This window comes from Oreochromis aureus, linkage group 23 (assembly GCF_013358895.1).
Source record: "Oreochromis aureus strain Israel breed Guangdong linkage group 23, ZZ_aureus, whole genome shotgun sequence".
In the NCBI taxonomy this organism is placed as follows: Eukaryota; Metazoa; Chordata; class Actinopteri; order Cichliformes; family Cichlidae; genus Oreochromis; species Oreochromis aureus.
The window spans coordinates 6,740,078-6,756,256 of record NC_052963.1 but is presented as its reverse complement, the minus strand read 5'-3'; the positions used below and the strand labels follow the sequence as shown (position 1 = coordinate 6,756,256).

Genomic DNA, 16,179 nt, shown 5'->3' with positions numbered 1-16,179 from the left:
ACTGTGGTGAGAGTGTCATTGGCAAACTATTGAAATGAAGCCAAATGCGTTAATGGTACTTATCACACAATCCGTGTCACTCAGCCAAATTACATTCTTGTAATAATTATATCCTTTACCATGTCACCAGGAATATCCAATCCTCCACCTTTTTTTTTGGCTCTGTGTCCTCCAGTTTGTCCAAAAGCACTTCTCCATTTTAAATGATATCTCATTATGGGCCAATAATTGGCGTGATTCAGTTAATTGCGACAAGCTCAAGGTGTGAAGCAATTATATGGATTCCCACAGGCGCATAAAGGTGTCTGCTTCCCTCTGTGGAGCGACACCACTGATGAGGCAGCCTCCAATTATAGAAACCAGACACCCACTAAGGGGATTGGGCTCCAGCGTCCCCCTCGACTCCCACTCACGAGTCTAATTCTTTTGTTGGTGCACAGGAACATGTTTTTCATTGTCAACTTTGTTACCCGACCACTTCTTCATTCTTAAATGCTGGCAGTGCTCACAGCTTCATACACGCTGGCAGCAGATCCCCCCCTCCCCCCTCTTAAATATCGGTCCCACTAATAACAAATCAAATGACATCACGTTGAACGATGTCACCCTCAGTGATGGTTTCCTGTGTCAGGCGTGCAGTTTGGCTTTTTAGGTTTTCCCACACGAATAGGGGACTAATTTGCATATCAATATTACAAATTTCTTAAACTGTCATTAATTCGGATAGTTGACAGAGTGGATCATTTTAAGTATCTTATTATTCATTGCAAGAAAATTACATTATAAAATTGAAAATTAAACTCTGGTAAAGTTAGTTTGGTTGGACTTGTTAGGCGTTAGCCTCGTTCAGTGAATCGGGATGTGTGTTTCTTTTTATCAGATTCCAGTCAAGACTATACAGATTCAACTGGGATAGACCTCCATGAGTTCCTGGTCAACAAACTGAAGGGCAACCCCAGGTGAGTTTAGGATACGTGACTAAGTTGATGTTAAATATTGAATGTCAGGGGCTCACAAACCAGTCATGGCAAAATTTAAAATTTGAAGTGTGATCCTTTCAGTGGTTTTACGTCACGTATGTTTTCACTTGCAGGGATATTATAATATTGGTAGCTTTGTCTGTGCTGGGGATTTCTATCTCGGCAGTGCTAAATTCAAGTCCAAAATGGAGGAAGCTGTTGTAGCTGTTATTAGTTCGTGTGTCACGCTGACCTGTTTTATGTAACAACCTCTGCTGCACAGAAGTCACGAGACATGATTCAGTGTTACAAATATACAAGGGTTCAGGAAACATGAGTTTCTGTAGAGTCCCCAAAACAAAATGTTCTGGAGGGAAAAGGCACAAGCAGGAAAAATAAACACATCTTTAGAGAGCTGTTATTAGCGATTTGCGTTAGCATGTACCTTGCTTGCTGAATTACAGAACGGTGGTCTTTCAAAAGATCAGGAATTGTTTTCTTTTCAGCCACACTGACTGTTGTTTTCTAATTTAAGCAAAGCTAGATCGCTGAAATTATTTTATTCATTGATTTTTGAACAAAACAAATGTTTTACTAAACGAAGAGGAAAACTGACTAATTCTGTGTTCTTAAATAATTAATACAGCCGCTGTTTCCCTGCTAGCTACAGTGTTAGCATTTAGCTAAAATTCTTACTGTCTACTTGACTACATCAATAAAATGTAAACATTGTGTAAAGACGCACAACTTAAACTTGTTGTGACTCTTTCTGGTGTGACCTGCCCTATGACAAACATATTAACAGACATGTACAGAGGGAGAACCTGAGAAATGGAAAGCTAGATTGACTTCTCAGACGGTCTTGTCTGTTTCATTTCCTAGGGATCGAATCATGCTGCTGAAGTTGGAACAGGACATCTTGGATTTCATCAGCAATAATGAGTAAGAAATGAATGAAAAGCACTTCCTGTCCTTACCAAACTCACCAGAGCACCTGGTTTTACTGAGTTAGAAGGGCTTTGAGTGTCCCCACAGTGACCTCTGAAGTGCAAAACAGCCCCAAAAATGACTATTCAGGATGCTGAATGCAGCTTTAATCCCCCCACTCATTGAACCTGGCGTTGGGACCTTTTGTGGAACTGTAATGTTGTAATTTCTTTGTGTTTACCTGTAGAAGTCAAAAGAGAAAGTTCCCACCCATGACGCCCTACCACAGGATGCTGTTACACCGAGTGGCGGCCTACTTTGGCATGGATCACAACGTGGACCCCAGTGGGAAGTCAGTGGTGATCAACAAAACCACCAACACCAGAATGTGAGTGTCATGGAGGTCTTTGCTATTTGAATTTAAGTTGGTAACTAAACGTTAGCGAGATCGCTCTTCTACAACATGTGATATTTCTGCACGTTAATTGGTGGCGAATTTCTGCAGCCATAAGCTATTTCAATCAGTCGAGAGATAAGTTGATTTGCCGCGCTGCTAACATATGTTGCTGTCAGCATCCGCCTGAAATTAAGCTGCCACTAAAACTCTTGCGAATTCCCCCACCGACAGACCCGATCAGAAATTCTCCGAGCACATCAAGGATGACAGGGCGGACGATTTTCAGAAACGCTACATTCTCAAACGAGACAACTCCAGCTTTGATCGTGAAGACAGCACGGTAGGTGTTTTTTCTTTTTTTCTTTTCTTTTTCTTTCCTCCACCAAGCTGTCACTTTCATTTCTGACATGTTGGTAAGAGTGGGACAATCTGGCGTCCCTGACATAGCTGTTAAAGAAGTGCGTGTGTGTGTGTGTGTGTGTGTGTGTGTGTGTGTGTCCTTGCCAGATTCGAATGCGTTTGAAAGCTGACAAGAGGAGCAAATCGATGGAGGAGAGGGAGGAGGAGTACCAGCGAGCCAGAGAAAGGATATTTGCACATGATGTGAGAGCTGTTTGTGTAGGCGGAGTAGGGTGGGGGGGTGTGTGTGTGGTGGGGGCCATGTTGCACAAATCTTTGTGTCATTTCTATTCATGTGCAAATGCACTAGATTTCTTGCTAACAATTACCACGGCAGGATTTTTGAAATTATAGACGGACGGGGGGTGCGCGCCGATTTTTCAAGGCCCTCCATCTTTGTGAAGAAGTCAGAGTTATTGGTAGACATGCACGCTTTGGAGCCCACAGTGCAATGGCACGTTTTGTTAACACAGTTATTGACAAATTGTTCAATACTACAGAGAATTTTCATAAATATAAAACATCTTTTAGTAGAGATGAGTTAGCTTTTCTTCCACGTTATTGACAGTAATTTCCCTCTTCACTTGCAGGGAGATCACTTCATACTGGATAGGAGGTAAGTAGTGAAATGGCATTAATCACATGATCACTGACGTTGCGCCACATTTCATTAAATAGAAATATTCCCCCAAAAGCTGTGTCTGGCTAACGCGGATGATGAATTGTCAGGTAATTGGCCAAGGTAGGGCTGATTTCATCCTATAAAGGGGAACTGGAGCTCTTCAGAAAAGCCGCTACTTTAACAGAAGTTCAATCACTTTTATAGTATTCCTGTCAGAGCAGCAATTAGAGGCAGCCCTGCCACGTTTTAAAATGGTAGATGGCTCATTTTTGTCAGCGCCTGCTCTCTGAAATGCGTCTCTCCTCCCTTCAGTGCTCAGGATGAAGACGCATGCATGAGCACCCAACAGAGGCGGCAAATGTTCAGGTGGGTCCACACACACACACACACACACACACACACACACACACACACACACACACACACACACACGTACGTCTTTGAGCTCCTTCCAGAGAAAACCCTTTGAGTCGCTGTCTGTCTTAATCGGCTCGCTCAGGAACAGGACTGCTGATGTGAGGATTTGTTTTTGCTGCTGGAGAAAGCTTGTGTTTAACAGGATTTTCTGCCCAGACCTCCTCATGTGGGACAGCCTATTCACACCAACAACACCAACAACCGGCCAATTAAACCGCAAAAACATTTTTCCCCCCCCAAAACGAAAACAGCAGATCTTTTCTTTTTTTTTTTCTTTAAGTGATCGTATATTTGTGCAGGTTGTTAGGAGTAGACACAGGCTTGCTGGACTACTCTGATATGTTATTACAGACGAGAGCGGGCGTGCTCAGGGTGGTATGGCCGTAAGCTACAGACTGCAGTCATCTTGTAACATGTCCAACACCAAAAATATACTTTTGAAAAAAACAATAGTTTGATCCTCAATCAGGCAACAAGAAAAATGATTAGAAATCATTTTCGACGGCTCATAAACCATTTTAGGGCAATTTCCAGTATGTAAGGGTGAAAAAGGGCCCTTTTTGCTTGTTCTTTAAGTACAAGCGTCTTAATTACAGACATAGAAATAAATGATGAAAACATATTTTAAAAATTTATGCTTTCTTGCCTTCCAGGTTACGGGCCGGCCAGTCTGGCGCCAGCCGGCAGAGCAGCTCGGAGACAGAAGCGCTGCCGCGACACGGCGAGCCCCGGCCTTGGAGCAGCACCGACAGCTCGGACAGCTCCAACCGACTTGCCCCGCGGCCCGCCATCACGAAGGCTAGCAGCTTCAGCGGCATTTCCCCCGTCCTCGTCAGAGGGGATAGCACAGCCAGCAGCAAGAGCACCGGGAGGCTCTCGAAAACAGGCAAGAGGCAGCCGAGCAGCACGGTGTTTAGGTGATGTCCAGTATTGATAGACACTGTGTACACAGATATTTCCTAACAATGGTGTGTTCACAGTATGGGTACACCATTAATTATTTTTTAACTATTTGGGCAGTTACCACCACTGATATTAAGAAATCATTATGATAAAAGTAGTTTCAGCCATTCTTAACCTTTTAGTTAGTGCGGAATTAACTATAAATATTACTTTTTTTGCCGTTATACAGTATGAGTCATAACAGCTGATATCAGCCGACATATTGGTGCAGAACGTCCTCACTTGGTTTGAAATGGAACGATGGTGCAGTCTGAACGTAAAACGCTTGAATGAAGAGTAGCTCTCATTATTCTGTTATCGACAGACTGTTAATGAACTGATTTTTGAGGAGGGACATTCAATCAGATGTAGATTTTTATGTGATTGATGGCTTTTGTTCTAAATGAAACTAATGGAGGATTTGTCTCATTAGCGAGCGAGCATCTAATTTATTCATGCAGTCGTGCAGACGAAGGAGAGGAAACTCTGTCACAGCATGAGGAGGAACGATTCACTAATTAGATGGTAAATGAGAAACAGAAATAAGAATGTAGCAGAAGAGCTTCAAGCAAAATGCTCTCCTTTTTTTGGGTGGGGGGGAACCTGAGGTCTCATCAGAAGGAATGTTTGTCGTCCCGCCGCGGTCGATAAAAGTCTGCGGGGCAAGCGCAGCCGGACAGCTGTCAAAACTAATTACCGCACATCAACCTGGTGATGGAGGAGGTTCTTTAAATGTGGTGCTGCAGCAGCAGCAGCAGTGGAAAAGCGAACAGTGAGGAGTTACTGCATAATGTATAAGTGTAAGCACAGGGAAGTGTCAGTGCCGTGTCACCGAGATGAAGTTCAGGCTGCTCCTCAACCGCAAGTGCTTACTCCACAGTACGATCCATTTGTAACCCGATTGGCTGCGATGAGATGTTCTGCATTACAGGCTTGTCTTCTTTATCTCTGTAACAAGCGGCAGTCCTTGGGCGACCTCTGCTCTCCATTTTGTTCTTGCTTCTTTTTTCCCCCCCAGTTTTCCTTAAATCGTGTGATTTTCACAGAGTCGAGGAGACATTTTCGCCTGTGCTGCCTTCCTCTTCTGCCTTTGTCTTTCTCTCTCAAATAAGCTTTCACTGCCACAGATCACCTGAAAAAAGGAGCTTTTGTATTGTTGAGGCTAAATGTTTTGGGTTTTTTTTCAGCTTTTCTGACGGAGTTATGACAGAATTATCTGTTTCTTACTCCCAGTCACGAACACAACTTATTATTTATGATGTGTTTTCTGAATCCAGGGGTGGAAGGCATCCACGGAAACAAATGTGAGGTCATTTGCTTTTTCTACTCAGCTAAAAATATATATTTATATGTTTGCGGGTTAGACGTTTACATAGAAACCATGTGAAAAGCTTATAAGGATGATCTGTTGTTCTACATTAGGTTACAGAATATGTTTGATCTTTACAGCCGCATTAACTCTGCACCATGGCCTGAAATGTTGTTGCAACAGCACAGACTTTAGCCACTGTGACAGGTGTATTTGGTGGTAATATGCTGCACAAACACAAAGATATAATGACACTGAAAGAAATGTAACGTGCTGTCATCGCTCATTATGCTAATGCAGTAGCTAGTATTCTGCCACACATGCCACTTTTCCCATTTTCATAACTCTGACAACATGTGTTCAGACTCAGTCGGTGCTCAAGTCAGAGTTGTTCAATATTTAATGGCCTCGAGCCCGACGTGATCAGTTCAGTTTGCCTCATGATGGCAGACACGGGCACAAACAGTAACATCACCTGCTACCGCGTATGCTCTGCGGGGATTTGGTGCAGGGAGGCAGGCCGTCTTCAGGTTTTTATGGCCGCGTCGGAGCGAAAGTATATGAAACGACATCGGGCCGTGAAACTGCAGCAAAAGATGGCTAATAAGAGCCATCGTCTGGTAATTAACCTGGCATTTTGGCAAGCGTCACACATTTCAGTGAGGTTTAAATGATCTGATTGGACAACAACGCTCAACTGTACTGGATGTTTGAGGTGAACGTATTTCTGGTACAATCCACACGCGGCAGGGTTGGAAATGTTTACCCGCGTTTGCGCAATTGAGCTTTGCAATAACAATCGATTTGCATGACAAATACAAATAAATGTGAGCATCAGCGATGATGGTTTGGTAATTTTGCTTTAATGGTGCATATCTGTGTAGTGTTATTGTTGTTACTTTAAAATGGATTAGGTCCCCACCGTGTGTGTTTAAAGCACATAAAAATACCGCTTCTTTCGAAGCCTGTGATATGGTTATTTTGTTTCAAGCTCTTTAAATGTAAATTTAATCTTAACTACAGGCTATTCTTGCTCTCCTCCTTCCGTGAAAGTCCTCTAACAAGTTTTCTAATGGGAACAATATTAAACTCGGCCAGCTAAAATCCTAAACACCAGATTGGAGTGTCAGTCCCTCCTCCCTAAACCCCCTTCGCGCGCTCACCATTCTGCACAACATTCGTTAATTATACAGAGAGAGATCCATCACAGACGGTGCAGAGTTACCATTTTCTCAATCAACAGTTGCCTCAAGAGACTGCGACGCAATGCTACCACAGGAGAGGTTGCATTAATGGCAAGAGGCACGACTGCGAATATCCTCCCGTGCTTCATTATCACCATCGGCTCTTCTCCTGCCATGTGAATAACAAACAAGCACAAAAGTGACAAGTTTGAGTCGCTGTGGGAAAATCTAGAGGCAGACGATAATCACCCCTCTGTTCCGCTTCTCCTCAGGTTCAGAATCGTGCAGCAGCGTCGGTTCCTCGTCCAGCTCGCTGTCCCGTCCCCAGCTGCCTCTCCCAGTCTCGACCTCTTCCCGCTCTAACGTTCCCAGCGCACCTTTAATCCATCCCGCTGCTGACGCCAGAGGCGCTGGACACCCTGAGATGACCAAGAGCCTCCTGTCACAGCCGCCGCCAGCTACAGACGCAGCAAACTATTACCTGTTACCGCTGGAAGCCTCAGGGATACCACCTGGCAGCGTTCTGGTCAACCCACACACAGGTGGGTGATGCCAACCCTCTGTATTCTTATTTGATAAAATCAGAAATGACTTTTAAAACGAGTTCCTGTGTCTTCATATGGGATTTTTTTCTTTTAAGTGTGGTGACCCAGCCACAGTCTACTGCATTAAATTAAACCATCCAAAAATACGATCCCCCATCTTGTAATTTGCCGCTTTCCAAATGAAAATTCATAACTTTGGGACAGAATTACAGGTTGGCACGGGCTTGCACTCGGTTTGTCTGTCAAATTAGTAGTCAGACCAAAGCGTGCTGATCAAAATGCAGTGAACAGATGGGAGAAATCTGTAAATATGCATCACAGGCCCAACGCGCAGTTGTGTACTTTTTGGTCTCCGAACTGATCTTCAAACGCTGCCAAGGTCGTTATTTCCTGTTGACTCTCCCCTCACGGACCCGTCGGGGTGTGTCCTTCACTGTCATCATTCCAGTTTTGTGTTTTTTGTCCTCTTTGCATGAAGCTGAATTATTTGTGTGTGAGAAACACTCGCATCACAGTGGTTTTCGGTCTCTTATGAATTAAATTTGACAGGCAAGCCTTTCATCCATCCTGATGGCAGCGCTGTAGTTTATAACCCAGCCAGCATCGCCCCAGCTGCTGGCAGGATCCAACAGCAGGGGAAAACCCCACAGCAGCCAGTTCCCGCCACAGCGCAGCAACAGCCAACCAATCACCTTCACTCCCAGGTCAGTGGGCGGTACTCTGTTTTTCAGGGATTTTTCTATCATTTAAACCACGTTTTTCCTAACTGTTTCCTAACCTCGCTAACTCAGAGTGTGGAGATGGGGCTTCACTAAACCATGTCCTAAACTAACACTCCAAGAGGAAACTTTAACAAACTGATTACACAGAATATTTATTAGCATGTCCAGCTACATAGTATAATTCTTATAAAAAGACTGGCTAATTGCATGTTAGCACATTAACTATGTGTTAGCTACTTTACCCACATTTACGATACCATTAGCATTCAGTGGAGTGTAGCATTATTTGAGCCTGAGCTAATATTAGCTTTGTGTGAGACTGAGCCTAGTGTTAGCTTTCAGGAAATCCAACCTATAAAATATATTACTTTAAAGCAAATATGTGAAGGAACGCTAGTGAGCTCCACCAGTTTACTAACATCCTCCGTCCAATCTTGTCTCCTGTCCTTCTGTCCATCTCTTCTTCCCTTCCCTCCTCAGCTGATCTGTCCTCCTCTCCAGCCGCCCTCTGAGCCTGTCCACAACCCAATGGTCTCTTCTTATCCTCTTCCTCCTCCTCCTCTTCCTCCTTCTCAGTTCCTGCCCGTCTGTGCTAACCAACAATACACTGTGGTACAGAACTTCCTTCTTCCATGTTATTATTCTTCCCCCGCTTCATCTCCTGTCAGACCTGGCTCATTAAGAGCTTATTTATAGGCTTCTTCTCTGAGCAGTTGGATTGGTTCATTAAAATCTGACACAAGTGTCCAAAAAGAAAAAAGAATCCACTCATTTTGGGTTGTGCTAAAGAAGTCCTCTGAGCTCTCCTCAGACCCAGGTCTCCATACTGTATTGATGTGCCTTTTGTATCAGTAATATTGATGAAAACTGATTTAGATTTTGGTAGTCTGTAGTAGATGAATTATCTTATTTCATAGAAATAGTGAAATTAGCAGATGGAGTTTTGCATCCTCACAGTTCACGTCTTGTCCTTTCTATACATTACTTAAGAAAAGCAGATCTCAACACCCCCCCGAATAACTATCCTGCTAACTTATGTTGTGGAAAGGTGTATCTAAATCCAGCCGGAGCCATTTACCCACATATATAGATCATGCATTCGCTTAACCTCATTTTTGACCTGGTTTTAGTGAAAGACATGCCTCTGTGACTAATTACGCCTGTGGAAAGTTCCATTAATATTTAATTCATCACCAGATGTTAGTGCTGCATAATCCATGACTAAAAACACTATTTTTCCAACAACATGTCAGAGATGACCTGGGCTGCTGTGTGCTGCTCATACTCATGAGGAGTTGGGTCAGTTATATGAGCTATGTGCATTTAGTTAAAGTGAAAGTCGATATGAGATGTCTTTGATTTAACACTTGGCTTAGAAACGCGCTGGTTGAGCTGTATATTGATCTAGATTATAAGCAGAATAAATGTGTTAAATTGTGTGACCTGGCTCTGAGAATCTACTGCTGTCTATTGTTGATTTTAATCTATGCCTTATTAAAAGTGTTCCCCTTAATTATCTCTGCAGCCTGACTCTCTCAACGCCCAGTTTAGCCACATGACTCTGGCGCAGCAGCCAGCCAATGACAGTGGCCCTTCAGCTCCTGACGGTCGCCACTATCCCTCTGTGTACCACCACCACCACCCCTCTGCTGTGGTGCTGCAGGGCGCTCCTCCACAGCAGGTTGCTAGCTACATAGTGGCAGGGCCATCAGGAGGACACCCGGGGGTGCTGCAGGGTCAGCCCATCCCACTCCCAACCCCGGCCCAAAATCACACGTATCCCAGCTCCGCCCTGGGTCCTGCTGCTTTTCCCGGACCCGCCCTGAACCAGCCACTCCTGCAGCAGCACACCTACATCCAGCAGCCTGTCCAACAGGTATGGACTTCAGCTAACAGCTGCACAGCTAAAATCCCGCTGTCTTGTCCAGAAGCGTCTCAGAATGTGCTAATTTGTCATCATGAGTCACTCCTGCAGTGAAAACCAGCTTTATGACTAATCCTACATTCCTCCTCCCGCTGTGAAGTGAATTCAAATGGGACCGCTGATGCGTCACACGCTTGTTGAATTTGTGTTTTGCGTCTCTCACAGATGTCCTCGTGTTACTGCTCTTCAACCCACCACCCACACTGTTCCAGCACGCAGCAGCAGCAGCACCACTACCGGCCGCCTGTCAGCACGCTGCCCTATAACTGCTCACAGAGCCAAAACCTGCCCCAGCAACAAGGTACCTACACGGTCATTTTAAAGAGCCGCTGCTACTGCTGACTTTATGACTGTGGTGTTTTTGGCAACTAATGTACTAGCAGATTAAACGGGGTGAGGGTGGTGACTAACCGACTGATATAAAAGCAATAAATTTATCAAATTTATTAAACCCAGTTTAACATGTTAGGTGTCAAATATAAGGCTCGGGGTCTAGAATCAGCCCAGCCAAAGACGATCCAGCCCACTGGATGTCTTTTTGAAGGAGGGTAACTTTTGGACTGTATTTTCATAAAGACTTTTATAAACCAGTAATCACATCCTGCAATAACAACATATGTTAAAGGAAGCTGAAGTGCACATCTCTCTGCGCTTTGAATAACTGCACGTACACAATGGCTTTGTCTAAAATTATTGACTCATTAACTATGGCTGACTCCATGTAAGGAGTCCTTTGTAGATGACTACACAGTGAGGTCATCGTCTAAATGAAAACTCACTTTCACACACTATTATGCTGTTATATAATCGCTGTCACAACATTACATTGAGTTTAAGGGGTTTTGAGCAATTTCTTAACTTAATTTTGTTACTTTGAAAAAATATGACTTGATTTTTTTCTGTCCTTATTATTTTTGACATGCACTGATGTGCTCACAGCCACACGTGGCTCCGTTTTAAATTGTCTTCTTTGATTGATAATAAATTCAGTCTAAAGTTGCACACTGGGATACCAAACGGCAGCAGTTCCCTCTACTTTTACCTCTACTCTTCTGTGCTGAACCGACGGTACAAATTAGCACAGCTTTGAAAGCGTCGCACTGTGGATCTGAAGGCAAATCAAAGGATGTTTTAATGAATAAGAACCACAGTTTTCCTTGAATTTGAGGCTCTGTGTTGTTAGGAGCAAAGCTCAGCCTAGCTGTTTTGTCATGAGTCATGCTCGATAGACTTTGTTAACTTCTCACTTTGAGCTCTTAGAGAGCATTTTTATGCCCTTCTCTGTTTCATCACGAGGGAGCTGTGCCAGCCGCAGTCAGACGGCTCTGTGAAGGACAAATATTCCTCCCTTCCTTCCCTCTGTTTGTTTGTTTTTACGAGTTCAGATGTCTCCCCGGGAGTCATCACTAGATTATTCAGTTTCTGTTGTCTTTCGTTTTTTTCCCTTTTCTTCATTTTGCCACAGGAATTGAGATTGTTAGCTCCTGCTTTTTCCTCACTACACACACACATACACCCACACTCTCTGTTACTTAACTGGATGTAATGTTGCCCCAGAGTTGTGACTTGTACAATCAGGCACACACGTCTCCATAAGTGGCTGCGGCACTATTCTGTCATCTGTAAGCTGCAAATGTGGCTTCCCTGCTGGGGAAGCGGGGAATAGACAGCGGACAAATGGAGCTGACCTACAAAGGCAAAGGACAGCAATTATTTCTCCGGGAAACAAAAAAAAAAAAAAATGACTCCAGCGCCTCGTTTCTCCTCTGTTTTTTGCATTAATTAGAGATGCACACATAGAAGAGCATCTAAAGGTGAAGACACTGCAGCGTGGGTTGCACACACAATAAATAAGTTATCAATGGAAATTCTCCGACGGCCCAGCCAGTGGCCACAGAGGAACCTGTCAGTGTTTCCACTCAATTGCATCAGACAGTCACCACTACCACAGGGCTTCAGCTTCTTTCTGAGAAAGCATCGTGTAATATATGTGAAAGGACTGAAGTGTTCCTTTTATTTCTTCACTACTGTTAGGAAATTATTAGAAGGCATTGTTATATAAATTAAATATCACTACTAGATAGACAATTGATAAAGCTCATGTCCTTTAAAGATAGTACATATTTTCTTGAAAGAATACAGCTGTGATTTGAGTCGTACATCAACCTTTCTTTGGTTTCTGCTGCTCCTTTGAGGATTTGCTGCTCTTGCTCCTACTACAAACTAAATGTCAGCCCTAGAGACAGAATGTCACTTTGATTGAATATAGTTATATATTCAATCAAAGTGACAGTAATAAAAAATGTTTTAGATCTGAAGCTCAACAGATTTCAATTGCAAATAAATAAGCTTTCCTGCACAGCACAGAGTCGCCGTGTGTGTTTAGAATAGGGATGAACTGATGAGAGAAGCCAGACCAACAATTTGCTGACAGTCTGACAACTGATACCAAACCAAATTATATAAAATATAATAGATCTCTATTTTTAAAACAAATGTGTTCAACATTTCTCCATTCAAACATGTAACCAGTGCAAATCTGATATGGCAGAACAAATAAATATTGACTAATTGCATTGGCCTTTTTTCCCCTTGAGTACTGATAGTCAGTACTGTGCAAAAGTCTTGAGCCAGCTTTCATTTCTTTGTATTTTACTGGGAAAATTGGATATAGGTGTAGCAATTTATGGAAACATAAATGGACAATATATGACAAAAACTGAGTTTGTGCAATTCTAACAACCTTGCTAGTCAGTACTTGTCATGGTCACCTTTATTCTTCAACACAGTCTGAGCTCTCTTAAGGAAGCTTTCTTGTTATTAAAGTAGTCCCGGTTTCATTCTGTTCACTGTCGAGAGGATCCCACACAGTTTTAGTAAAGCTGAGGTCTGGGGAGGCCAATCCATGACTGATAGTGATGCATTGTGCTTTTCTGTGCTTTCAATTGGTATTGCATGGGCAGTCAAAATCTGACTGTACTCTTTGTTTTCATAATTCCATAAATTTTAATAAAATGGACGTTAAATAAAACACCTCTGACTGAAATGTGGCCCCAAACCACGACAGAGCCTCCACTGTGTTTGTACCTCTGTCCTGCTGTGCCTTTCTTATACTTGAATGATTTATAGATTAGTGGTTTAATAAATAAAAAATCAACAACCCAGTCCAGTCTGCATACCTGAAAATATTCATGTATCAGGACTGCACTGAAAATGGGTGAAAAAGCAGTCAGTCGTTCAGTAACACTCTCATGTTACTTGCATTAATAGCTGCCTGATCAATCCACACGTGTCCCTCTTATCGATAGCTGCAATCAATTAACAGGAACTTGTTGTCCGAAATGTAGCTAGAAGCTCCTTTAAAGAGAGAATTTCAAGCATCATTTCAAGTCTTTACACCTTTTTGTATGTGAGCCTGTTTTCTTTTCCCCTGATGTAACATAAGCAAACTGTCTGAACAGGGGATCCCCTGTGACCAAGCCACACGCAGGGTGGAACAATTTACTGTGCTCAAATCAAGCAGGCAGTTTTCACTGGTCTACAGTTCTCTTAGAGTACAAGCAATTTCAGGTGACACATTTACCAGTCAGGGTTTTTCTTGCAGTGATGATGGTGCAGTCTAGGGCTTCCAGTACGATGGGGGAAAGTCTTGCTGCCAGCCTGCTTGTTAGTTTATGGAAATGGAAACATGAAAGTTTAATGACAGATGGCTCGAGAACATCAGTGACTCTCAGAGGTTAAAACCTCAGTACTTTCACTTCATCTTAAGGTTAATATAACTGATCACCTGTGTGTTTTACATGGAAGGAGTAGGAGTATATGTTTAGTTGTGATACGTCACGGGGAAAAACATTTTCTCACTAGTTGTTCAAGGATGAGACGTTTTTGTTTTGTGAATGATCAGAAATGGCAGGAACAGAGACTCAGCATGCTTTCATGGGTAGTTTCCTGCTAGAGGTCCTTCTCCTCAGCTCTGTATGATTTTTGACAAAGAAAGAAGAATCTGGAGCCTGAGAGACGGGATGCGGGGCCGGGACGCTGTCTGAGAGGCCTCTATGAATCTCACAGTGAACCGGTCTCTTTTCCAGCCCTCTCACGTCGTCGCCGTTAGACTGTGCGAGCACCTCAGCAGAGGACAGGTTTAAAGTGAAATCTGCAAATCCAGTCCTCAAAGAAGAACGAGGAGTGTATGTATACAAAGTAGAAACTTCTCCTCCCTCATGGCTTTAATCCCGAAAGCCGAACAAGTCCGTCAGGATGGTCAGCCACGCTTGCACAACAATCAGGACAGTCGGTCATTATCTGTGTCTGATGGAAGGAAAGAAGTCAGAACCGTCCCCTCGTCGCTCCCTGCTGGAGTGGAATAAAAATCGGGTGCTTTTGATATTACGGTCATTTCATGCTTGGTTTGTAAGTGAAGGTGGGAGGCGAGGGAGGATAAAAATAGTCCTCCCTGCTCCGTTCCTCGCCGAGCGCTCTCATTGTCTCGTCGTACTTTTCTCCCAGGGCGGCAGACTGTAAAGACACCTTCACAAAAGGACATCGTCTCCTTAGTCACTCGGATTACCGTGCATGTGTGTCACAAGGGACGGTATTTTCAAATGTCTTTTTGTCACCTTGACATTTAAGTGTCTGAGTCCCCCCCACCCTCACACACACCCTCACACACACACAGCCTGGGGTTAGGTGCAGGCATCGCCATTTTAGGGCGTTTGGAGAATGGTCGGACCTGCCTGCGTGACTTTGTGTCATCTCGTGTGTGTCCTTGTATTTGGCCCTCTCTAAATTTAAAAAACAAAAAGGTATCGTAGGAAGAAGAAATCTCATTAAAGTGACAATGTTTTTGTATTTTACCTTCATCAGAGGAGTGTCTCGTCTACTCCAGTTGCAGGTTTAGGCCACTGCAGGCTAAATCAGATATATTGACTTTCTCATTTATTCCAGACCTGCTTTAGCTTTAACAGCTCAACTCCCCTCACACTCTTCTATTGTTCTCAGCTTGATGGAGGTTCTGTGCTCATTGTTGGGATTGTTTTAAGAAACAAATACCCTTTGAAAATCAATAAAATGTTGAACAGTTGTCTTGTGAAATCGTGATAGCCTTGGCTTTTTTCCTGAGTGTCCTCTCCCGCCGCGCTACACCGAAATCACGAATCCTTAATTGCACTTTTGGCGGTTTGTTATCGCAGCGTATCCATCAGGGGTCTCTTTTCATTCGGTCACAGCGTTGTGCCTTTTCTCATTTTGCCTCAGTGCACCAAGCCGTGATGCCAAACCCAGCGTCCAGCTACCAGACAGTAGTGGGCGTGCAGCCAACACCCAACCTCGCTCTCACTGGCAACCAGCAAAGCAATATGGGCAACCAGATGCAAGGCATGATGGTCCAGTACCCTCCAATGCAGTCTTATCAGGTACTTTGATGATGGGACGCCTCTGTGAGCTCCCTCAGATAGATTAATAAGAGCACTGTTATGAATGCAACGTGCCTCGCTCGAGGCCTTTTGTTGGTCTTTATTTGACATAAGGAAATATGAAAATATGGCTCTGAGTTTTAAAATTTCTGCTAAAGAATGTAAAAACAGTGCGCAGCCATTGAAAAAGTTGAGTTCATTTTTTGAATTGTTGACACTTGCTTATTTTTCTTTCTTTTTCCCCCTGTAGCAGGTTTCTGTTCCACAGCAGACGTACCAGCAGCCAGTGTTTGTGTCCTGCCAGCCGGGACAGGGGGCAGTGGCTGTCGCTGGCATGCAGCCCTGCTACAGCCTGCTGCCTCCTAACCAGCACACCACCATGAGGTACGGATCCACATCTGTGACATCCTGCACGCTATTG

At 43.6% G+C, this 16,179-nt stretch overlaps 1 protein-coding gene across 8 annotated transcripts in view; it reads left to right on the top strand.

Moving 5' to 3' along the window:
• LOC116334382 (R3H domain-containing protein 1-like) overlaps nucleotides 1-16,179 on the top strand; it is a 51,033-nt gene that overhangs the window by 26,166 nt on the left and 8,688 nt on the right. For 6 of the 8 annotated variants that reach the window (XR_005610267.1, XM_039606909.1, XM_031757790.2 and 3 more), the window contains 15 exons: nucleotides 881-959; nucleotides 1,842-1,901; nucleotides 2,134-2,274; nucleotides 2,515-2,623; nucleotides 2,791-2,886; nucleotides 3,273-3,298; nucleotides 3,617-3,670; nucleotides 4,375-4,607; nucleotides 7,429-7,698; nucleotides 8,251-8,405; nucleotides 8,904-9,035; nucleotides 9,949-10,299; nucleotides 10,513-10,648; nucleotides 15,601-15,758; nucleotides 16,009-16,142. Coding sequence is in view for 7 of the 8 variants with exons in the window: in XM_039606909.1 (XP_039462843.1) it covers nucleotides 881-959; nucleotides 1,842-1,901; nucleotides 2,134-2,274; nucleotides 2,515-2,623; nucleotides 2,791-2,886; nucleotides 3,273-3,298; nucleotides 3,617-3,670; nucleotides 4,375-4,607; nucleotides 7,429-7,698; nucleotides 8,251-8,405; nucleotides 8,904-9,035; nucleotides 9,949-10,299; nucleotides 10,513-10,648; nucleotides 15,601-15,758; nucleotides 16,009-16,142 (2,134 nt within the window). In the remaining variant the exon portion in view is untranslated. The remainder of the gene's footprint in view (nucleotides 1-880; nucleotides 960-1,841; nucleotides 1,902-2,133; nucleotides 2,275-2,514; nucleotides 2,624-2,790; nucleotides 2,887-3,272; nucleotides 3,299-3,616; nucleotides 3,671-4,374; nucleotides 4,608-7,428; nucleotides 7,699-8,250; nucleotides 8,406-8,903; nucleotides 9,036-9,948; nucleotides 10,300-10,512; nucleotides 10,649-15,600; nucleotides 15,759-16,008; nucleotides 16,143-16,179) is intronic. The other 2 variants (XM_039606910.1, XM_039606911.1) reach the window with 2 other exon arrangements.